At 39.4% G+C, this 24,845-nt stretch overlaps 1 protein-coding gene across 1 annotated transcript; it reads left to right on the plus strand.

Moving 5' to 3' along the window:
* Positions 1 to 14,530: 14,530 nt before the first annotated feature.
* ZBTB24 (zinc finger and BTB domain containing 24) lies at positions 14,531 to 21,219 on the plus strand. Its single transcript, XM_059835480.1, has 6 exons — positions 14,531 to 15,503; positions 15,930 to 16,097; positions 16,260 to 16,343; positions 17,057 to 17,140; positions 19,376 to 19,457; positions 20,373 to 21,219. Exons 1-6 carry the CDS (start codon positions 14,531 to 14,533, stop codon positions 21,181 to 21,183), a joined length of 2,202 nt encoding a protein of 733 aa, XP_059691463.1. The 3' UTR covers positions 21,184 to 21,219.
* The last annotated feature ends 3,626 nt before the right edge of the window (positions 21,220 to 24,845 follow it).

A 24,845-nucleotide genomic window follows, 5' to 3' on the forward strand; every position in this document is an offset into this window, starting at 1 on the left:
CTACAGACATTCTAGTGGGCTGTCTGATGCGTTTGAAAAGATTTCATCAGCAGTGTATGTATTTCACCAAAAACTTTTTTGGCTTGCCTTGTTGTGGTTTTATACTTCACCACAATGTAAGGATTGATATTCTTTTCTGTTTTCTTCATTTATACCTGACTTCTGCTGAATACAATATTCTCAGTGTATCTTCTACTGTCAGGCAGATAAGTGGCTTTAATTCACAGAGGAATAAAATTATTTTCTTTATTCTTTGAAAATTAAAAAAAGTATTATGTTACACCTCTCTGACTACACTCTCTTGATGGACAGAAAGTGTTATGGTACCACCTACTGGAAACAGTGAATATTCTTTCTCTGTTCAATGTTTACTTCACCTTTTTGTACAAGAATTGCATATGTATGGAAGTTCCTCAGACTTGGACAATATATTATGTCTATACGTATAGATTTCAGAATGCTTTGATGGTTTGTTTCATACAGTTGGTACTCCTCTACCTGCCTATAAAGCCAATTCTGTAGAATGGAGGGAGAGGAGGCTTTGTCAAAACTAATCAACTGCTTCCCATTTTATATATGCTACAGCTAAGTGAAGGAGATGTAATCAAGCCACAACAAAGCCATGAAAACACAGTCTTTCCTGTAATCCATCGACAATATATTTATTTCTTTTCAAGTAAAGAAAATAAAGAAAAATTTATGAAAAATCCCATCAAATATATTCGTCAGCCAAAACCTAAACCAGCTGTGCCAGTTAAGATTGCAATTGTGGGACCTCCAAAATCTGGAAAGACTACAGGTAGGAGCCAGTATTATCTATAAAACAAAACCTTATCTAATGACTGAAGCTGTATCTGTCATTGCTGCTATTAAAAAATCATAAACCATTAATATTGTTGGTCTTCCTGCTTTTCTTGCTGGGCGTAGAAACCTTTAGTTACATCCCCTAGTGTCTCATTTTACAGTCAGATACTTATGCACTGTCCATCTGAATTTTATCCCAGCTTCTTAAGTTAGTGACCTGGACTGGCACTTAGAAAATCCAGATTTACACTATTTATACCCCTTGTATTACTTCTGATTATTTTCTAATAGTTTCTTATTTTTTTCAGTCAATATGATCTAATGTAAAATGAAGAAATATTCCTAGGATCAAGGACCAGAACCCAAAATTCTACATTCCCCAATCTGTTTCCAAACTTCTAGATTAAAAAAACAAGATTTCCATCTTTCTGCCCTCTCCTTCTTCCTTCATGACTCTTTCAATCCACAGGTCTATGCCTTTAACTGGAGGAAGAGAAAATTCAGCTTATACCATAGCTTAATTATTAGAATAGGGTGTTAGGAAAAGAAGAGATGGGTTCAAATTATCTCATAGTAAGGAGGAAATTTTAACCATATTTCTCATTTCCTGGATATATGATCTAACTGCTAGGCTGTTCTGTAAAAAAGGCAGCAGTGGAAGCATATTTTCTAAGATATTTTTTAATAATATTGATTACTGCTGCTAAGGTTTGTGCTGAATTGAATGCTGTTAGTGCACTGGGCATGCTCTGCACATACACAGGTTTAGGTACCCACTTACCAAGATTATGCATTGGAAATGACCCAGGGAATGAGCTGAGCAGTGAGCTTCTAAGACTAAGGACATACTTTAAGACTGCTGGGTTGTGATGTTGCTTACATAAAAGTTGTGCATTGAAATCAAAATGTTTTGCAGTTGCCAAGAAATTTGCAAGCGTATATGGGTTACTGCGCCTGAGTATGGGAGATGCCATACGGCTAGTGTTAAACAATCAGCCAGAGAGTGAGTTGGCACTTACGTTAAAGTGGCATCTTCACAAAGGACTGACCGTACCTGATGAACTGGCCATCCAGGCTCTAGATGTGGCTCTGATGAATCATGTGTGTAATACCACTGGGTAAGAGTCTTGTTTGGGTTTTGGGGGTTTTTCCAAGACATGTCCCTTCATAGGCAGTGATACCCATGTTAACAACTTCACTGAAACACATCAGTGGTTTATGCATTAAGAAAATAATGAGTCCAAAATGAGGTTCTTCACATTACTCTGGGAAATCAGACAAGCATAATTTTCTGCAATTTTCAAGTAAGCATATTCCAGTAAATCCAAGTAATATGCTTTATAAAAGTTACCTTTTTTCAGTCAATAAGCCAGTATTTTCTCTTATGCTTTGAGAACTACCATTTTATCTCTCTTATACCAACTCCAGTACCAATTTGGACACATTCGATTCTCTTTGGTCATGCAGACTGGTTCAGTACTCAAAGGTTTTTTTCTGGTTTTGTTAACAACTGCAGTTATTAAGGAGGAACTGAAACCAGTGAGTCTTTCCACCTCATTCACATGTGAACCTGATTTCCTAGGCTCTTTCTCCACCACTGAAACACCTTCTAAACTGGACAGACTTATAAAGCTTCATGATGATGATTTCATGACATTCAACTCCTCTCCCCAAAAAAGGAGAATTGTTACAGGGAAAGGCAATTCTGGAATAATCTCTGAAAATTGTTTGCGCTTGAGATCAGAATCCTTTCAACTTTTCTTTCATGTTAAATACTGGAATATTTTTTCAGTATATTTTGCCCCAGTATCGCTTAATATGTGAAAAGCATTTCTTCTTCAATATGATTAAAAAACCTCTTGAAGTACTGTAAATTATTTTACTTTTCACTTTGAAAACTACTCCTCCCAATCTGTATGGAGATTTCCCCAAGTTAAAATTATGTTTCTGAATGATTGATGTGTCAGAACTTTAAAGTCCACCATTTTTATAAGTCAGAGACATCCACTTCCATTCTTACACCTTTTGCCCTTTGTGTATTTCCTTTACTCTTTACTATTTTTTATTCTATCTACTTGATTTTTTTTTTAATTTGATTGTAAATTCTTAGGTGTGAAGACTGTGTCTGTCAAGTCAGGGAAGCGATAACTTCACGGTATGGGTGTAAACTTTTGTCTCTATCGAGAATGTACTAGGAATATACATAGTCTTAATGGTTAATTAGAAACTGACTTCTTAGGAAAACTGTCCTTCTGTTTCTGTTTGTATGCAGAGTTGTAATTGATGGATATCCTGTAACAAGAAAACAAGTAAACCTCTTGGAATCAGCTAGGATCATTCCAGTGAAAATCTTTGAATTACAAATGGATGCAAAGGAAGTGTTCAGAAGAGCACTGTTGGATAAGGAAAGGACAAATAGGTAGCGATGCTCCCTGACTGCAGTATTTTAATCCACACAATACTATCATTTCTCTGTTTATGTGCCTCAGCGCTATACCCAGAGAGGCTGTATCTAAGCTGGTGTATAACCAAGCTGTCTCCAAACTCCACATATGAAAAGACATGGGCACTAGTCCCTCTACATTCTAATGCTTTGATTTCCATAGACCAGAAACGGAGACATAAGGAATTTGTGGCAAGGTCTGGACAGATCCCCCGACTGCATGATTGAGGTCACACAGGCGTGCAATGCTGTGGACCCACTGCTTAGTTCAATTGGTTTTAATGAAACTGAACATCAGAAATGTTACTAGTTCACTTTGCTGCCAAAGTTTATTATTCATCAACTCAATTATTATCATCATAAGGGAAACTGATACTTCATCTAATAATCTCTCTTTTAAGTCTTAATTGGAGTTCTTTTTAAAAGATGGAAATAATGCGTATTTTAATAACATACAGTTCATGAGTTATCTAAACCTTTCAACTCAGCTCGCTCCCTTCTTTGTTTTTCTAAGGAGATAAATATTCTGTTTAAAGAGCTGTTGGTTGGTTTTGAGGAAGAGCAGTAAGTAGTTTATAAACGGACAGAGAATTAAAAAGAACAGAACATTCACTTCAAAATTAAATTGTATAAGAACCTGGTTCTCATTAGAGGAAGTGTTTCTAAGAAGTTCCAGATAGCTTAGAGCATTATTGCATGTCTCTTTCATTTTGTCTCTTTCTTTTTATCAAGTAATCAGTACAATGCTTAATTGTTTACTGAAAACCTAAAGACAATTGCATTGCAAAAAATTAAATTAATGCTGTCTTTTTGAGAGTATTTATTTTAAACTTTTCATTTTAAATACGAAACTAATCACATTTTATAGGCTTAAAAACAAATCAAATGTGCAATAGCAGATATTTCTGAAAGGTACAACTTACAGAGAAATTAATCCTATTAAAACAGAAGTTTATCATTTTTTGGCATCATTAAATTAAGAACCAGAACCAATGCTTCTATGTTCTAGTCAAAATATCTCTTCTGGTCTTGCATAATATTTTTAGAGGTCAGATGGATTATTTTCATTTATGTATATGTAAATATGACAGGCAGTTTTCAAGATATATTCAAGGATTATGGCTGCTTCTTGATTTCAAACAACAGCATAATTCAAAATTAAGCCTGTTTTTCAACAAACAATTGAACTTCCATTTTAAAAGTCTCATAGCATTTTGTCTAGGGTACCATTTAATGGTGTATTGGTAGTGTGCGTCAGTTAATATGTGCGGATACATTCCCAATCCTTTACAAAATGATTGAGTTGTATTTGGGGCATAAATAGCAAAAGTTTTGGGTTTTGTTTCTGAACATAACTGTCTGATCAGAAGTATGCTGCTCTTCATATGTAACTGGTAATAATAAGAAAGTTATATTTCTCAAATACGCTCTACAGTGTCAAATAAGCAGAATTTTGTAAAAAGGACTTAAAGTGAACTCTAGAATTCAATTGAAATTCAATGAAATGATCTAATCTTCAGACTTAAATCAGTGCTATTTTTCATTGTCTTCAGACCTCCCTACCCTGAACATGACAGCTCACAGATTCTAGCCATTAAAAACTCCTGCTATAAACAGCACATTGATGCAATTAGGACTTACTATAAGAAGGAGCATCAGAACTGGTGTATGATTGATGCCTTTCAGAGCAAGTGGTGGATCTGGAACAAAGTACTGCAGGAAGTTCAAGTGGTTGTTAAAGAAATCCAGATATACCTGGAAAGAATAAGAGAAGGTAAAAGAAAAAAAGTTTCTCAGAATAATATTTGTTTCTTTAGGAAGCTGCAATGTAATGAGTGCATTTCAACTTCAACTTGCTTTGGATGAAGCTAATTCTTGGGCACATACTTACCCTCAATGTATGTGTATACTTCGATCTCATCTGCAGAGATCTTGAACAGATCTCTGGAACAGAGCAAAGACAAAACCAACTACAGGACAGTCTGAGGCCATCCTCCAAAGAACAGGGTAACAGAATACAGCTGAAAGAAGTCAGAGGTCTCATGGCCCATGGCAGATTCCTCAGCATTGGGTGATAAATCACAAAGGGTACCCCAAAATATACAGGGGGAACTATGACTTGCAGCTTCATTTAAGTGTCAGTGGAGGAAGAGGGAAGGAGGGGGAAAATGTTTATTTTAACTTCAGAATTAAGGTTAAATATGCCATCTGAGTTAATTTCTGTGCTGTGGGAGGAAAACCACTTTAGTCTAAAATGACACAGTTCCCACTTGCATTTTTGTGTGTCAGCACTGGTCAGGATTAAATATGCCTTTTAAACGTCCCTGTACAGTTTAACTAGAATTCCTCTGAAGGGTAAACAGACTTCCTTATCTTACATCCACCTTTTGGTTTTAACTTTTACAGCTCTGTGGCTGCACCCTTCTTAGAAATTGTAGTCATAAGCCAAAAAAAATTTAAAATACATTTAACTTTTTCACATCAAGCTTGAAAAGCACAATTTTTAAATAGTTTGGGGTTTATATGACGTTTTATTAAAGATTTTGAATATATTTCATCCAGATAAACTGCAGCATTTGCAAGTCATGCATGAATAAAGGGGGGGGGCTTCATCACACCTTGTACTCTTTTTCACCAATATAAAGAAACAAAATAATAGCTGAAATGTTCTTTAGCAACACAAAGGAGTAAAACAATAAATCATAAATAAAACTGTCCCAGAGAAAACAGACTAATAAGTTAAGCATGCAGACTATCCCACATAATTAATAATTATTATATTTCTTAAGTGCTAGAAAAATGTTATTAAAATAGGTAAAATGGGTTGCAACTTCATTTTAATATCAATCTATAAAAACTACTATTTTAATTCTCAGTATTTCCTATCATTTTCACATGATGAATTATAACATGTTCTAAACTCTAACAGTTCTGGTTAGAAATGTTTGATGTTTCTATGTCTTTCATTAATAAAACATTATCATTAATTGCTTTTATTAACAGGAAAAGCAGCCAGCATTGCTGATTTATGTATCACTCCCGAAGAACTGCAGTATCGGCTGGGGGAGTTTGGACAGTACTGTCCCGTCAGCCTTGCAGAAAAGGGTGAATTGGTTGACTGCTCTGTAACATCATCATTGCAGTTTGCTGCAGAATTTCGAGGACACTACTACAAAATGGCTTCACAGGAAGAACTGGACGTAAGCATCAAAAAGCAGCTCAGGAGGGGATTACTGAAAGAGGGAACATTGTTGCTTAGATTCCTTGATTCCATGCAGAAACAATCAATATGTAACCTGAATTAGACTAGCATTGTTAGTACTCAAGCTTTTGTTCTGTATACTTCTATCAAACATCTAGGCAGACAAAATGCAGCAGGGAGTCCATTCAAACCAAAGCTCCTCTTAGAAATCGTCATAGATAAAACATTCATTTTAAACCAAACATTTCCTCCTTTCTCCATCTGTTTTGGGGAGACCGGGGGTAGAGAGTGGCTAATGATAGCAATGGATAGTGATGGATGGTGGGCGGATAGCGATGACTTAACCGAGAGTGGGTTGGAAAAGAAATTATTTACCCGAGAGCAGCAGCAGCACTAGCACTAAGAGAGGTGTTGTGGAAGAAACAAGTATCTAAATTGTGTAAGCCAGTCCTCTGGAGTTTGACTAACAGTCTTACAGTGCTTCTTTTATTATAAAAACATTTAATTTCTTTTTCTACAGAAATTCTTGAGCAGACCAGAGGTTTATGTGCCACCACTGGCACCTCATCCTCTCCCACCCCCAGATATGCTACCAAAGAAACTGACTGCGGCAGAAGTGAAGGCCTTATTCCCTACCACTGCTGAAATGCAGGGATACTGTCCAGTCACTTACGTAGATGGAAAACAGAGGTACATCACTCCAGTTTTCATAATCTGAATTACAGACTATGTGTCCTACATTAACACATTAATGAGGAAATACTTTCAAAGTACTTTTTAATAGTGTTCAGGGTTTGGACAGGAAAAGCAATTACAATTTTCTACATTGTGTCTGTGGCTTTGGAAATCAATGTAAATATCACCTTTTGAAACTCATATGGCTAAAGGTTCTACAAGGGTCTGTGTTGGCTTACTGTCTTTTGTAACGAACACTGCTTGGATATAGTTTGAGTTTTCTCTATCATAAGCCTTCAAAAGTTCAAACACATCTCACAAAACCTTAGTAGATGCAAACCTAAGTATTACGATTTTTGTAAGAGATCCATAAAGCTCCCCCATAGAGTCCCGCTGATTTCCTCAGTGTGCAGGAATTTCTCATCAAGGTAGAACCATAATAGTCAATTCTATGCTGTCCCTTTTTAATCTCCTGAACCACCATGGCTGGCATTTTAACTAGAGGAGCTCTAAAGAAGCACTATAAAAGCCCCTAAATAAGCAGATTTTGAGGCAGAGACTCTCTCAGATTTTGAGCCTTATAACTGTCAGTCATGTGGTGAAAATTTGGATGATCCAATTGCTACTTTTTTGTAGTTCCTATACTTGTTTAATTACCAGAAGGCTCCCAGTAGCTCATGAATCTACACGGCACAAATGATGTTTTACATTTCTTGTGAATTAATAGTCCGTCTTTCTCTGTCTCTTCAGATACGAAGCTTTGGTGCCTGGCAACATCGAGTATGCAGCAAAATATCAAGATAAGGTATATATTTTTGAAAGTGAAGAAAAACTTCTGAAGTTTATGAGGTGAATATACTAACTGCATTTTAATCCTTAATCATGTCACAGTTTATACATCTTAAAAGTGCTTACATTTTATCTGGTTAGGTTACCAGAGAAGTATTGGAATCTAAAGCTTCCACGTAAACTCCCTCCTATAAAGGAGCCAATATTACTCACTGCACTTCCTTTGGCTGGATACCTTGAACAGGTCAGTTTTTGCTTTTCTATTTTAAAACATGATTTTGCTATGTATAGTATATCCCACCCAGTTTATTTCATTTTTAATGCAGTATGAATCTTATGTTTATTAATGGGATTATATTAAATTGAAAATTGTGTACTTACAATTGAGAAGAATTTTTTAAAAGCTTTAAAATAATAGATATTTCTGGCTTTAATGGAAAAGATACAAGTAAGACCATCAGAGGGGAATAATAAACTGCAATATTATATGATGGATTTTCTTACTCTTTTGTGTATCGTATGTTGTGAGATTACATTTTGCTTTGACAGACACAAGCCTATCTGGAATAATTTAAGGATAGTTGGTTACATTTTGAGACATGAATATGAAATAAAAAATTATTCATGGTCACTTCTCTATTCTATAAAATTTGTTATCTTCTACAATTTACCATCCTATATTGTTAGATTTGCATGACAAAAGGATCAGACTTTGAATATATTTTTGTTCTAGATTTCTGTAATGGTCTTCTAAAACTGTTTTCTTTCTTTAGGGAGTAGCAACTTCTCTAATAAAAGCTCTGAATGAAGTAGGCTGCTTAAAGCCAAAGTTTCCATTCCTAAGTGTAAAAAAAACTGCTCTGCTGTTTGTCGCCTGCCATTTAAAAGGTAGCGTATAAAATAATATGCTATAAAAATAATTAATTATATAAATGCAGTAAGTCATCTGATACAACATTGATAACTCATTTGTGTAATTTTCTTATGTCCAACTTGGGAAAACACTATTACATACTGATTTAAGTACACACTGCCAAGTTTTCTTGGAAATGTGTAAGGACCAGTGAGGAAAATAAGGTTAATAGGATAGGTAGATAGGTAAGTGATCTCTCACAAATCAAGAGACTTTAATGACATTTTATCACCAACAACCTGATGGCCTTGAAAATCTTTCTAACATGCATTGTTGGAGTTTTTAAACAGAAAGTAAAATATTATAATCTAGGTAGTACTACATTTTAAACTAGTCATAGACAACCTGAATTGTCTTAAAAATTGACTAAAATTACTGTAATAAAAGGCTGGTGAAATACTACCTGAGGAATGGTTTAGATGCCTGAATGCTTGCCTTTTTTCAACTGTGCTGGTCAAATAAAACTAAACAAACCTTGCCTTGCAGATAACCTGAAGACAACTTTCTGATCATACACATCAACAACACATCAGCTAAATACATAAATGAGAGGTTTAATTGTACTGAAAACCAGCTTAAATGCACATAGAACACCTGTCATTTTCAAAAAAACTCTTCTTTTGCATGGGCTCAGTATCAATACACTAAATTACAGAGTACTAAAGAACAGATATCCACGCAGATTTGATTAGATTTTTAAGTTTTTAGCACAGAGAAATGAAATGTTATTTATCAGTCTGTTTATTTGTGAAATTATCTTGGAAGATCTCAATATTAATGCGATTCGGAGTATCGGTATGTTGATTATTTTTAACTTCTTTTTTTATTTAATCAACAGTCTGATCTACCACCTTATTTTTCCATAACAAAGATAAACAGTCCAAAATTAAAATTAGGTGGTTTTTACTCAGCCCACAAAAATGATGATAAAGTAAAACATCTCATAAAGCTACCGGAGGTTAGGACTACTCCTTCACTGAGGAAAGTCACTCAAGCTTTGTCCCGTGTTCATATCTGCTATTTTTTAGAATTTTTGTTTGTTTGTTTTTTTGCAGTCCAAGATTGCAGTTGCAGCTAATAATCTTTAATAGTTTGCAATCAACCTAAATAGTGCCAGCTTTCAGGATTTCAACAGCCTAGTTTGCAGCTCTGCTGTAGCTTTGGTCTGGTTTCCAGTACTGCTGGAGACTTCTGGAGCAAGACTGCCACTTCTTTAACCAACCAGTTTTGCTTTTTATAAGCCAACCTCTTCAGTGGGTGAACTTTACCTTGCCTTTTGTTATTTTAAATTTTTACTTACTTCTTTTAGATAATGGCAATCTTTATTATTTGTCTAAAGTTCTTCACATCCTGTGTTTCCTCATGCAGTTTCCAGAGCCCTCCAGAATTTTCTTGGACTACCACAGATTTCTGCTCACATAGTTTAAGGTTAAGGAAGACCACTGAATGGTGTAGGCACACGATAAGCCCCGGTACAAGCGTACAGTTCTTAAGCCAGCATAACTGCTTTTATACTGTAGATTGTTTCATCCATAAAGACTGCTTTCATTCTATTGTTAGCACAGTTTTGCTAACATAACGATGCCCATGCTTTGGAATGCTTTGCTCATATATTGCATCATTAAATCATTATGAGCACTGGATGATGAAAGGGAAAGGTTATGCAAGTGCACAAATCTCTTCTCCCTATGCAGTGACAAACAGTTTGACCATAGCAATCCTGGAAAACAAGTTACCTTCTTCTAACACCGGGCAGAACTGCTTCCAACTTCTAAGATACAGCATTCCAGAACACTGAAAAATCTCCTTTGCAAATATAGCATTACTTATTATTGTGTGTCTCTTCAGAGCAGTCACACTATCCTTGATCAAAAACTTGATCAAAGTGCTTCACATTGTGGTCCCCTGGAAATTTTTTGCATCCTATTTGTACCTGAACTAAGACTTTCTGATCTTCAACTTAGGTCACTCTCTAATGTCACATTTAAATTAGGGGACAAGAAACAGTGGTTTAGTTGCTTCTGCAGCTTTTCTAACAACAATACTGGATTGTTTTCAGTATCCGAGTAGAGAAGGTACAGGCGATCAATCATAAATGCAGAGAGATTTACTCCTGGAAAAAAAAGAGTAGGAAACCATACATCACAAGAGTGATTTAGTGCCCTTCAAACTTGAGTCCTGCAAGAGCTCTACATACAGCTGTGCTTGAAACATCACTCAGAAGCTGTTAAATGCAGTTGTCTACAATTTAAAGCTAGTGGGCTGAAGTGTCTCATAGCATAGTTCTTCACGCTGCGTGGTTTTTGTAATGAGATATAAAGTACCATCTACAGGAAAAAATGGTTATGATTTGGCTGTCTTAAATCACTCCTTACCCTTTGCCTCAGTGTAACAATTATAATAAAGAATACTCTGAGGATTGGCACGCAATACTAATGCATGCCAAAATAGGACCTAGGGCAGAGAGGTAAAAAAGAAAAGAAACGATACTATCTTCATTGTAAAATTCTTGGCCTTGACGTTTCTTTCCTCCTCTGAAATATCGGTCAGCGCTTGATTTTTTATGGGCAAAGAATTTAGGTCATAGAACAACTGTGCCAAGGACGCAGCGGCGCCGTGCCAGCCACACCGCGCCTGACCTACCCCTGCGCAGCGCCATGGCAGGGTATGTGCCGCGTTACCCAAATTTGCCATTGCCTTGCATATCGCCAGCCCCTCAGGTCCCGAGAGTGGGAAGTTGGTGCCAGCTGAGCGTATGTTTGTTATTTGTTTACAAAAGCCTTGACCTGCCCGAGTATCATCACCCTTTTCCAGTCAGTCAGGAACTTCTGAAATACCCAGACTTGATTTTTTGTTGGTTTGGCGTCAACGGGCACGGCCCACGGCAGTTTTACCTGCACCACGGATAAAAACACCAGGTGTAGACTCGATCCCTGTTAAAATTTCTGTAATGTAATCCCGCGGGGTTAACGGGGGACGCACTAAGGCACCGCTCCTCTTCCTGCAGCGCACAACCCCCGGAGCACGGAGCCGGCGCGGCAGAGGTTCCAGAGGAAGCTGGCGCGGTTCACGGAGCACTGCCAGCTCGTCCCCTACCTGGGGGCGGCCATGGCGGGCCCCTACAGGGAGCCGCGGCGCAGGCCCCTCGGCTTTGACGGCAGGCTGCGAACTTTCCTTTCCCTGAAGGACGCCAGCCCCGGTTTTGTGTAGCGCGGGCTGCGCGGCCCCCCGCCCTCCTCCCATTAACGCACGGAGCCTCGCCGGCAGCCGCCCGCGCTGCGGCAACGCGGCGGTCATCAACGTCGCCCTTTCTACGACCGCTTTCGTGGACACCGAATCTTAAAATTAAATTCTTTTGCCTTAAGTCTCGCCTCCTTTAACGCTTATTTCGGCAAACCCACGCGCGGGGCTGCGCGCGGCTCCCGGGGACGCGCACCGCCCCCCGCGCCCGGGGCCCGCCTCCGCGTCGTGCGCTGCGCGCTACGTCAGGACGCAAGGCGCGCCACTGCCGCCCGGGCCGGAAGTGCGGCGGCGGTTGCGTGGAGGGGGGCTGGCGGCGGAGCGGTGAGTGCCGGGCGCCGCCGGGAGACACCCACCACCCCTCCCCCCAGCCGCCGCCGGGGCCCGGGGGAACTCAGGCCGGCGGCTTACGCGGGGCGGCGCCCTGCCCTGCCCTGCCCTGCCCTGCCCTGCCCTGCCCTGCCCTGCCCCGGCACCGCGTAGTTGGGCCGCGGGCGCCGCTCGCTCCCCCGGCACCGCCTCGCCCCGCTGAGGGGCCGAGCGGCCTTCCCCGGGGGCCGGCCAGAACCTGCGGGAGCGAGTTACGGAGCTCGGGGCTTAAACGGGGCGCTTGGGGTGGGCGCCCGGGGGTGGCGGTGCCGCCGATCCCTGTTCCGCTCCCCGCCGCGGGTGTTCTGGCTTCTCCCCCCGCGGCGCGCTCGCGGGCCGACTCCTGTCCGCCCCCCGCCCGCCGTCCGCGCGCGCAGCGAGCCGTGCGGGGCCTGCTCGCGTCGAGGAGCGGTCCGGGGCCGCGCTCCGTTACTCGGGGTCAGCCCCCCAGAACGCGCCTGTTGCTCGCGAGCCCTTCCACGTACATCAGCAGGTGGGCTGGAGTGTGTCTGAGCGCACTGCTGGCACTGCGGGTGCCTTCCCCTCATATACGCCCCTGCTCTGGAATGGTTGACGTTATTTTTTTAGGTGAGCATGCTGGTTTGGATTTTGTAGTCAAAATGGTAATGATGTCACGTCGTGATCAAAGTCCTTCATGTGGCCAAAATCCACAAAGCACCTACTACCCTATCTGAGGCACACGTGGATGTTAGGGAATGCCTGCAGGCAGAGTTGGCAGCTGCTCTTCTGCATTTCCCCTAATCCACTCTAAGGGAGAGTTGGGTCAGACCTACAGTCGTGCTTTAGTGTGCCCCAGCAACATCAGGCTAGCATCCTCCAGAAATTCAAGTTCCCAGATCAAACAATTTGGCTCCGGCATGAACGGTCTTGTAGCTGAATGGGGCTAAAGAATCGCTTGTTGGCCACCTCAGTAGGATTTAGGTATCATCTGTGTGTAGTGTATGTTGTTTCTTACAGCATTCCTTCAGGGGATTACAACTGTTGTGCTCACTAAATACAAATATGAATATGTATTTGTATTTAATATGACAGTTTTATAAATGAGGATGGCAGGTAGCTAATCTGTTTCACATTTGGCTCAGCTGATCCTCTTGAAATGGACATTTTTGGCACATCTCTTCCATAGTATTCTCATTTGGTGGATTCTTTTGAAATGGCTGGATTTTATTTTTTTGCTTGTTTTTAATTTTTCCATATTTACAATTGAAGAAGCTTAGCAAGCCAAATTGGTGGTTAATAGGTAGCATAGTCAACCCTATTTTAGACAGGGCTCTTAGAAAAAGCTGCTGGTTTTCTGCTTTTACTGCCTACCTCCGTAGGCTGAAGCTTAGCAAGTAAGTGTTCTGAAAGAGAAATTTTCAAAAGAATAGAAGTGGGTGAAAGAAGGCATGGGGTCCTGCCACACTGATGCCAGTGAAGTTTTATCATTGATTACAGGATTTCATAGGTTTGTCCCTGAATAGTCTGAAACGTAGCATCTGCAGTGATGAAGCTGCAGTTGACCTTTTTTTTTATTATTTGTTTCCACTTGGGAGCTGTGAACAGAGAGTTCTTTTTGTTCGATTGTTTTACAGAATCGTTAAGGTTGGAAAAGACCTGTGAGATCAGCAAGTCCAACCATCAACCCAACACCACCATGCCTACTAAACCATGTCCCGCAATGCCACGGCTACACGTTTTTGAACACCTCCAGTGATGGTGACTCCACCACCTCCCTGGGTGAAAGGAGTTTTCAGAAGGGGTAGCCATTTTTTTAGATGCTATCAGTTCACAGTACATCAGAGATAAACAAGTGAAATAATAAGCAGAAATTCTGATCTAAGAAGAAACTATCTGTAGCCATTTTTTAGGATTTAAAAAGACTTTCTGAAGAAAAATCTGTGTCACATTAGTGTTGATTTTTTTTTTTTTTTAAAGAAAGTTCAGAGGCTTCAGAATTGCTTCAGAAACTGTTGAACTCTGTTGACTGGTAAACCAAATGGTATTTGGTGTCTTACAATCTTGACTTCTAAAATATTTCTTCATTAAAGCTATTCTGTTTTTCTAGGCACCTCCTTTCTTATTTGCAATAAAAATGGCAGAAACAGCCTCTGACGCTTCTGAGAAACTGCTCGTCATCCACTCCAAAGCTCACAAAGATACCATTCTAGCTAAGTTTGAAGAGCAAAGAAAAAAGGATTTTCTTTGTGACATTACCCTAATAGTGGAGAATGTGCAATTCAGAGCCCATAAAGCCTTGCTTGCTGCCAGCAGTGAGTACTTCTCAATGATGTTTGTAGATGAGGGTGAAATAGGGCAATCAATTTACATGTTGGAGGGAATGGTTGCAGACACCTTTGGAGCACTGCTAGAATTTATCTACACTGGTTGCCTCCGTGCCAGTGAAAAAAACACAGAACAAATTCTGGCTACTGCACAGCTGCTGAAAGTGACTGACTTGGTATGGGCCTGTACGGACTATCAGGCCAACCGTAGCCCAAGTAGTGCGTTACCAGCTCCAGCTACCAATGGAGCCTCTGTAGCTGTTACTGCAAGCGGCAAGAAAAATGAAGACCCACCAAAGAGAAAACGAGGGCGACCAAGGAAAGTCAAGAATGTCCAAGAAGAAAAATCAGCTGCAAGTCCTGCCGAAGATGTGCAGCTGAGAGAGAACAACTCCATGCAAAATAAGCAAAATTTTATGAAAAAAGACACCTCAGAAGAAGAAACAGTTGTCAGCGAACAGGCTCCAGTGGGGAAAGATGCAGAAGAAACTGAAGCTGCTTGTGGCTCAGAAGCTGCTGTCAATCTGTCAGCTGAGAAAGATGAGAATTATGATCCCAAATCTGAAGGAATACAGAGCACTCAGAGCCGGTATAGCAAACGTAGAATAAGGAGATCAATCAAACTAAAAGATTATAAACTTCTCAGTGATGAGGATGAAAAAGGACTGGCAAAGAGAACTGATGGAAAAAGAAAACGTGCAGGTTCTGAAGCTCGCTGTAAAGACTGTGGCAAAGTATTTAAATATAATCACTTCTTAGCTATTCATCAGCGGAGCCATACAGGTAGGCATTAAGAGACTGCATTTGGTTTAGGGTTTAGTGACTTGTTACTAAATGCGAGCTAGTTGTTGAAGTGTGGGCTGTTGTCTAACAGCAAGAACTGTCCAAAATAGCATGCTGATCCAAATTATTACGGTGTGTCTCTGAGTCTGTGTTTGCTGTTTTATTCTTGTCAGCAGATCTCGTAGCCTTTATGTTTTACCTTGATTGCAGTTTAGTTATTCATTTCTCTGTTTAAATGTTGAATTATATGGCCATACTTAAATAATTATTTTATTGCTCTGTGAAGCCTGTCTCTTAATTCACCTTATCACTACTTAAAAGCAATTTTTTAGTAGCTACTGCATTGCAATGTATCTCACTGTCAGCTTAGAATATCTAGTGAGAAATAATGCATCTATACTTAGAAATGTCATCTTTTGCTTTTAGGGGAGCGCCCTTTTAAGTGCAGTGAGTGTGGCAAAGGCTTTTCCCAGAAGCATTCTCTTCAAGTCCATGTGCGGATGCACACCGGAGAACGGCCATACACGTGCACCGTCTGTAGTAAGGCTCTGACAACAAAGCATTCTCTTCTGGAGCATATGAGCCTACATACAGGTAAATATTTCAAGGCAAACGTAACCTCTCTTCCCCAAGAGTTTGCCTTTCTGAAAAAAGGTATTTCTGCTCTCTCTCGTGTGTGCTGGTTGGTTTATTTATTTATTTCCTTACACTTGATTTGGATGTGGCTTACATTTTAATAAGTGATTTTCTTTACAGGGCAGAAGGCTTTTACATGTGATCAGTGTGGGAAATACTTCAGCCAGAAGAGACAGCTCAAGAGCCACTATCGAGTACACACAGGTATAACAAGTTTGGGTGGAAGAGCTGGCTTACAGTCCATGCTGATTTGTCCTTATAAAGATTGACTAAGGCTGAAAATTCTTCTTCAGTGATGTATTTAGTGTCTGCTACCCTGATGTGTGGTATCTTGATATAAGAATTAACAGGGTGAAAAAGACAAAATGGTGCATAATAAATGAAATGTTTAGAAAAATAGTTAATTGAGAAGGATTCTTATGACGATTAAAAATGAGTTATGCTGTATTTGACATACAACTTGATTAGTTTAGCCCTGCTGTCTGTGTTACATAGAAGCTAGGTATTGTATAAACAATTGTGTCCGCTGCCTGTTGTGCAAATTGCCTTGTAGTTTCCCACTACTTTGGACTAGCAATGGCAAACAAGCTTTAAGAAGTGTCCTCCTTACTTTTGGAGCAGGATGGAGATTAAGCTACACACACAGGAAGTGGTGAAAAAATCAGAATTTACAAAGCTTCAAGAGAAAGCGTGTTTTGGGGGGGAGCAGGTGTCAGTCCCCTCTTTTCCCATGGTAATATCAAATAGAAAAAAAGGGGTGTGACAAATACAACAGGGAGGAGGCAGTGAATCACCTTTTGTTTTATCTCTATATTATATCAAAGTGGTTATTTTACAGGAAAGTGCTTTAACAAAGATCACTGAAGAGATACAGGGGATCACTTATGCACTGACACTTTTTTTATTATTGCGACAAGGCCATTCACTGCCGGAATGTAACCAGTGTCGTCGCAAATTCATGGATGCAGCTCAGTTAAAGAAACATCTAAGAACACATACAGGTAATATTGCCCATCATGTTTTGTTGTGGGTTTCTTCTTCTTGAAATAACACAGGCGAAACAATGTTAGGCAAATGATATTTGTCTCTGTGGGATGAACTTCTGCTCTACTACATAATGATGCCTGTATCGCTAATGAAGAGAATTGACATCAAGGATGCAGGAGCACAAAAAAAACTTGTATTATAACAGCGCAGAAGCAGTGCTTTCCTTCGCCATTCTTATAAAGCCTGCTGCAGAAAATGCCAGTTAGCTCTTATGTGATAGAATCCTGGACTGGGAATTCAGTTTATCAGGAGAGCTACATCCAGCATGTATGGGGCTTGAAGTGAGCTAAGTAGTAACAGAAACTGTATGTCCAAAATGAGTTGGGCACCCCTGTCTGTGAGGGATGGGTGCTTAAGAAAAATGCTGCTGACCAGAAGAATAATTATTTCCATTTACCTTTTTATTATGCTGCAATAAACCAGATGTTGGCAGGAGATGGGCTGGGAGGGATGATTTAATGCAAGTGCGTCAGAGGGTGTTTTTAAGACATTTAGAGGGCAAGGTGATACTTGAATGGCTGGATAACAGGGATAAAAATGTTGATCTACCATCTCCTGATAACAAGGTATAAGCTTCTTCCAATAGTTTTCTTTGAAGGGTAAGTTCATAAGATGACTTGTAAACACTTTTTTTCTTTCAAAATACCTGTAAACAATGGCAATCATTTCTTCCCCAAACCAAATTATTATGAAGTATGTTGCCCGCGGTTGTAGTAAAATATGCACAAGATAAAGTTATGTATCTCATTCATTTCCTTCTCTTTCTCAGTGAAAATAACACAGCTTTAAATTCTCTGGGATAGGATGAGGTTAGAACTTGTGCCTTTGGGAGTTTTTGTTGTATCCAGAGTAGTGTTAACTTGCAATACTTACAAAAACTGCGTTTTCTGTTCAGGAGAACATAGTGTTTGTTGACATACACAATAGTTTTGTATCTGAAGCTGATACAGCTCTATAAATGTAGTGGGAAATGAGAAGAGGAAGCATAGTAGCAAGGTAAGTTGCAAAAATAGATAAATTAAGATGAGTTTAGCAGAAACTGGCTTGCAATGTATATTGCTTCCAGAAAAGACAGGCCAGATACCAGTATTAATGATGCAGAAATAACAATTGATCTGTTCCATCCCAAAAGCAAGAAGTAAAATTCTGAGGAGTTTGGGGACAGATGTCAACATTGATAACGACTGTTCTGCTTTGGCAGAAAAATGTCACAAGAATACAGTCTACTTAGGAAGTTACTACCGTTTTCAGTAGGAGGCTGGGACTAGATGATGAGAGGTCCCTTCTGACATGTTCCTTGTTCTCTCATGCTTTGCCCCTGCCCTTCGAAGCCATATGAAAGCTTGATAAACATTGCAGTTCTATACTAAATGTGAAGCTTCCTTGGAAACTGGCTGCTGCCCCATCCCCAGTTCAGTGTGCTTGGATGGTGTGAGTTACCACAGTGGTGATCTGGATTCTCATGTGTAGTGTCTTAAAGAAGCTCAATGCAACAAGGATACGTTTTGGTGTGAATTAGGATTTGCTTTTGTTGGGTAGTATCCATTTCTTGTGAACCTTTTTGTTATTTAATTTGGCTCCTCTGCTTCTACTCAATTAGACACAAGAATGCCAAATGCAGTAAAAAAAACCCAACACTCTCAATTTATTCAACACACCATAATTTAATTTTTCTCTGTGTGGTGTTCCCAGGATATCGTAGGCCTAGGACAGAGCCTTATGGGAAGCCAGTCCACTTGTTAAGATAATGGATTCACTTTTCAGGTTTGGAAATACTCATGGCTTACTCATCTGCATGGTGCTGCACGTGAGCCTAGCATTAATGCTAGGGTTCAGCCTTTCTCAGGCTGAACCAGGGCTGTTCAGGGTCAGCCTTTTTCAAACTTGTCTGTTCTATGTGGAACACCCGCATCTGTATCATAGATACGGTTTTTTGTTGCTCTGAGGGCTTGGATCACTTAATTCTTTATCTTCAAAGGGGGGAAACATAAGAGATGTATGTTTAAAATACTATACCCGTATTTAATTGGTGAGTTCATTCAGTTTCAGGTATCTGTCCTGACCCATGGCAGAAGCATGAGGATTTGACAGTACACACTTGATACTGTGTATGGTAAAATATAAAGTGTTTTTTAATATATTGATGGGAAGTGCTATATAAAAAGTGATGTCAAATTTCTTTTTGATAGGTGAGAAACCCTTCACTTGTGAAATCTGTGGCAAATCATTTACAGCTAAAAGTTCTCTACAGACTCACATTAGAATTCACAGGTAGAGTATGTCTAATTTTCATTACATTCTTTAAAAATGTAACTTCTAATGTGATACCTGTATGTAGTGCTTGTTCAATTATAGAATGGTCAGGGTTTGTTTGCATTTTGAATGGATGGTTAAAGATTGACATTTTTGTTTAATCTATTTAAAGAAATAATTGGTTGTAGAAAGTACTGCCCTGTTAAATACTAGTGTGCCAAGACATCGTAAGATTCTTCTTTTGTGTATTGTGTCTGTTTAATGACAGTGTACTTACTGCTATATTATTTATGTGAAAACTTCACTGTGAATATTTGTTTGACAGCAGAACGGTAGCCACGGTGTAAAAAGGTTATTGGAGCATTGTTCTGTTTCCCTGTAGTCTATCGTGTCTCTTTAATAGGATTAGTTATCTTTTACCTATGTCATTGTGATGTATTGCATAAAGGCATGTAAGATTTTAAATCATTGGAGAACTGTTGTGGGCCTTATGTAAAAGAAAACATTTCCAGGAACATTTCTCATCCCTTTGAGTTGGGCAGCAAATTAGGATTTGGACACTTCTTTTTGTTTTAAAGCCCACACTGTTAATAAACAGTCTTTAAATGGCAGGTGCTTACAGTTGTGCAAAGTAAGTTGTTGCATTCTTGTCAAGGTCTAGCAGCATAGAATTTGTACCTCTGGTATTATGACAGGAGGGCAGTGATGTTCTCCCTGTAGCTCTTGAGTATATACTAACGAAAGTACCGTTTGTGAAGTCAAGTAGAAATAATTAAGAAGTCAAATAGAGAACATTTTTAACATCACTATTATTAAGTGCTTACTATTTACCAAAACAAAATAATAATTTAAGTTTTTTATTGTATAATAAGTTGCAGAAAGCAGCACTGTCAAAGTGAATATTTTAATGAGATCAAATACATTATTTTGCAGAGGAGAAAAGCCATATTCTTGTGGTATATGTGGAAAATCCTTCTCTGATTCCAGTGCTAAGAGAAGACACTGTATCTTACACACAGGCAAAAAGCCTTTCTCCTGCCCAGAATGTAGTTTGCAGTTTGCTCGTCTGGACAACCTGAAGTCTCATTTGAAAATTCATAGCAAGGAAAAGCAGTTTCAGGAAGCCAGCACTGCTCCAAGCACCAACACTAACTCAGAAGTGAGAAACATTCTTCAGCTGCAGCAGTATCAACTTGCCACCTCTGGAGGGCAGGAAATTCAACTACTGGTTACAGATGCAGTACCTAATATAAACTTCATGCCTAGTCATAATCAAGGCATTAGTATTGTTACTGCAGAAAATGCCCCAAATATGACAACAGAGCAGGCTGCTAACCTCACGCTGCTTGCTCAGCCACCACAGCAGCTGCAAAACTTGTTGCTTTCAGCTCAGCAGGAGCAAGCGGAACAAATCCAAAGTATCAATATGATTGCAAACCAAATAGAGACTGCCCAGCCTGAACAAATGCATGTCATCACTCTTTCCAAGGAAGCACTAGAACATCTCCATGCTCATCAAGGACAAAATGAAGAAATCCACTTAGCAGGATCTTCACATCCAGCTCAGCACGTGCAGTTGGCTCAGGAATCAAGTCAGCAATCTCACTCTAGCCAAGATATGGTTCCTTCCCATCGAATCAGTGAAGAACAGAATCAAAGTGTACACGTTTCTGAATCCCATCAGCAGTCTCTGTCAGTAAATGAGTCATCTCATGAGCATCCTATTCAAGGACAGGCTTTCTGAAGTGCTTATTTGTCATCAGAGGGCTAGGCTATAGCATGCTTCTCATCCAGGCAGTGATTACATGTATCACACTTTCTTTTCTGCAGCATAATATATCTGAAGATGCATTTCTTGGTGATTTTTTTGATGGGTGGCTTGTTAACCTTATTTATTTTAGACTTCTTTTATTTTTCCAGATTGGTATTTCTCTACCACTTAGTCCATACCTCACAAGCGATTAATGTGGTTTTTTGTGCCTCATACACATCCATGCCTACTGAGGAGATATTTGGCCCCTTTTTTGCATTTCTGTGTGACTCTCCAGAGAAGTGTGCCTTGCTGGTAGAAGAACAGAGTTTAAGATGTCTGCTGATTAGAAAGTATGACTTCCCTGATGAAGTCAGCATTACTTGAACTACTGTCAAACTTAAGATAACCAGTACTTTTTGCAAAGCTAACACTGTATGTCTTACGTTTAATGAGCTTTCTCTCTGCAGGTTAATGTATAATTTTCTATGTGTTCATTCCCTTAAGTGCATTTTGATTTTTTGACTACCAAATTTTTTTGCTTTGGGTTGAACTTGTTGGAGCCTTTGACTGGCCCTAGATCGCCCCTTCTGTTTACTGTATGCTGTACAAAGTTTTGCTCCTCAGAAATGCTTAAGCCATTGCACTTGAATAGTGGCAATGAGATGTGGTGGTTACACTGGACAACTGAAAAGACCAAATTCTGTTCTGTTCGTTCTACCACTCACTCTCTGTGTGACTGTGGGCAAGGTGGTTGACCTCTGTGCCTTAGTTTCATCTAGTAAGTGGGGATAGCGTTCACACGCTCTGCCAAGCACTTTGAAGAGCTCTTGATGTTGAAGGCACTGTCTATTGAAGTGCAAAATTCTCTTCCTGACAGGACTCAGTCTAAGCTTAGGAGCCAGTGTATATTTAAAGTGTTATTTTTTGTACTTTTGAGAGCAGAATGTAATGTTACTTTTAATATATGTTGAAACTGGTAATTGTTTTTGTGGGGACTTAAACAATGAATAGAATCACTTCAGAGCATATTGAGCTGTATAAATGGGGCATATTCCATTGAAATTGTACAGCTATTTTCATTGACTAGCTTAGATGTGTACAGGTTGTTTTCAATGACTGACTGACTGCTAACAAAAAAGATTTGACATCTTAATAAAATGCCATGCCAGAATACATGCTTTGCATTTTCAAGTTTGGCTACTGGTAACATCTCACATAGTGTACTAGCGTGTTAAAATCCAGATAAAATGCCACTGGTACTTAAAGCAACATACTCAATTGTCAATTCTGCTTTAAAATGTCATACTTGTGATTTACATTGATACTTTGTGTTTTACCAGATGAAAAATTTAAAAATTAAGAAATTAGCAGCTGAACTTCAAAGATAACAAAAGGTCTTTGTATGTGCTTGGTTTATATGACTGCCCAGAGAGAGTCACTGGCATAAAAGCCCCGTGCATAGAATGGTAGAATAATTTAAAGTGGAAGGGACTTCCAGAAGCCATCTGGTCCATCACCTTGCTCAAAGCAGGTCCAACTAGATCATGTCGCTGTCGTCTGTTTGAGTTCTGAACGGTTCCAGGGGTGGAGATTCACAACCTCTCTAGGCCACCAGTTCCGGTGTTCGATCATATTCACAGTGAAAAAATGTTTCCTAGATTTAATTGGAATTTCCCATGTTCCAGTTTGTCTCCACTGCTTCTCGTCCTACTGCTGCGCCTCCAGGAAGTGTCTGGCCCTGTCTTTTCTACATCTTCCCATTAGGTAGTTGAAGACAGCAGTAAGGTCCTCCCAAAGCCTTCTCTTCTTAAGGCCTGAACAAATCCAGCTCTCTCAGCCTTTTCCATCATGTGCTCCAGCTCTTTAATCACCTTGGCGATCTTCTGCTGCAGTCAGTCCAGTATATCAGTGTCTGTCTTGTTCTGGGGAGCCCAAATTCTGGATGACATTCCTTGTTCAAGTCTAGACTACTCAGCTGGCTCCCAACCATGTGCTGCTGGAGTTTGGCTATCTCCATTTTGTGGAAGTACTAGATCAGTTGTTATATAAATTGGTCATGAAAAGGGTAGACAGTGGGAATAAATCAACGCAAAAAAAAGTCCCTCAGCAAAACTAGTTAGGCTTTTCACCTTCTGTTTTTTCTTCTCAGAATGGAGAAATACAATTTTTATACCTTCTGTCACCAAAAAGAACCAGTGTATTCTGCAGTTGTGCTTCAGAAGCTTGAAGCCTTGATGCTGCAAGAACAGATGAAAAAATACAAGTGAAGCTTGTTATGACATCTATGAAAATCTTACTTATTAATTGTATAAATTAAGTTTACGATAAATATTCTGGTGGTTTCATCCTAGCAAGTTTGATTTTAGCTAAAATACTGTAATGTGGAGCCATAATACTGTCTGGTCGTAAATTTACTGGAGCTTGCACGAAGTTCCTTCTCTGCCATATACTTATGAATCCTGAAATGCCTAAAAGCTGGTTACAAGCTAAATTCTAAGACTACCAGTAAAATAACTTAAATACTTTCCTCTTTTTTTGAACTTTGATTTGTTCATTATGAAGTTCTTGCAGGATTAAGTATGATGCTACAATTATGCTTGAGCCACTATCACATAGTGATTGCTTGATGCTTTCCCTGTAACTAACAAGAATTAAGTTTTGGTTTTGGAATTTTCTTAGGCTTTTCTACCAAATTACCAGTGAAGAAATGAGCTTCTGAGAATAGCATAGCCATGACTCATCTTGCACCCTGCATTGCTTAAGCTGTCAGCACACGTTGCTTGCACTTGAGAAGCCTGTGTGGTTTCTCACACCACAAATGTTCCTTTTTTGACACCATTTGCTTCCTTTCTAGTGAATGCATTTCTATTAAAGATGAAAATAAATCCCTCTTCTGTGTGTGCCTTTTTAAGGCTGCAACTGAAGCCTAGGATTGCTTTGAATTTGAAAGGAAACCCCTTCAGTCTTGCTGTTTAGTCCAGCTGCCACTAAGAACTATATAGCAAAAAAATGCATGCCTTAAAAACTGTGTTTCAAAGCAGCTCGCTGAATATCTTCACTCCTTAGCCAGTAAACACCTTAATTTCTCATTTTCTCACATAATCTTCTTAGCAAATCCATCTCACTGCTTACTATGTTAAAATGAGATTAGGATTTCGGACATAAACACAGGAAAATAAGTAGATTACAGAAAGAGCCAGTTTTGTGAGCAATTAACACCATTGTGTGTTTCTTCTACTCCATCTGTAAGTTACCCAGTGTAGTTGAACTCTAAAAGGATTTTACTATTCTTTTTCCAAATGCAAGTTTTTGAAATTCTGGCTTTTTGTGAAGATTTTGTCTGATTCTCCAGGTGAAAGTTGAAACAAATTCCTGAGGGTTAGAGCAAACATGCTGTGTCAAGCGTGTATTTGGCTGTTGTGTTGCCAGTTATATTCATGGTTTAGCTGTAAATAGCATTTCTTCACCTTGGCACTCTAAAGTTCAAGAGAGTTTGCTGTTCTGTGCATGGAAGCTGAGACGCTGGCAGTGTGGATTAGGCGGGTGGGCCTTCCAGTCCAGCATTTCATTTTTGATAGATGAGTATCAGATTGTTTCATATGAGCTGTGAAAGCAATTTATCCTGCCAGTAGGAAAAGCTTAATCCCAGCACG

This window comes from Gavia stellata, chromosome 2 (assembly GCF_030936135.1).
Source record: "Gavia stellata isolate bGavSte3 chromosome 2, bGavSte3.hap2, whole genome shotgun sequence".
Lineage (NCBI taxonomy): Eukaryota > Metazoa > Chordata > Aves > Gaviiformes > Gaviidae > Gavia > Gavia stellata.

Bases quoted from the DNA above. Each gene is read 5' to 3' on its own strand.
- ZBTB24 (XM_059835480.1), top strand. From the start codon at position 14,531: ATGGCAGAAACAGCCTCTGACGCTTCTGAGAAACTGCTCGTCATCCAC. The intron at 16,098-16,259 runs GTAAATATTTCA...TTTTCTTTACAG, and splicing joins GCATATGAGCCTACATACAG to GGCAGAAGGCTTTTACATGT. The intron at 19,458-20,372 runs GTAGAGTATGTC...ATTATTTTGCAG, and splicing joins ACTCACATTAGAATTCACAG to AGGAGAAAAGCCATATTCTT.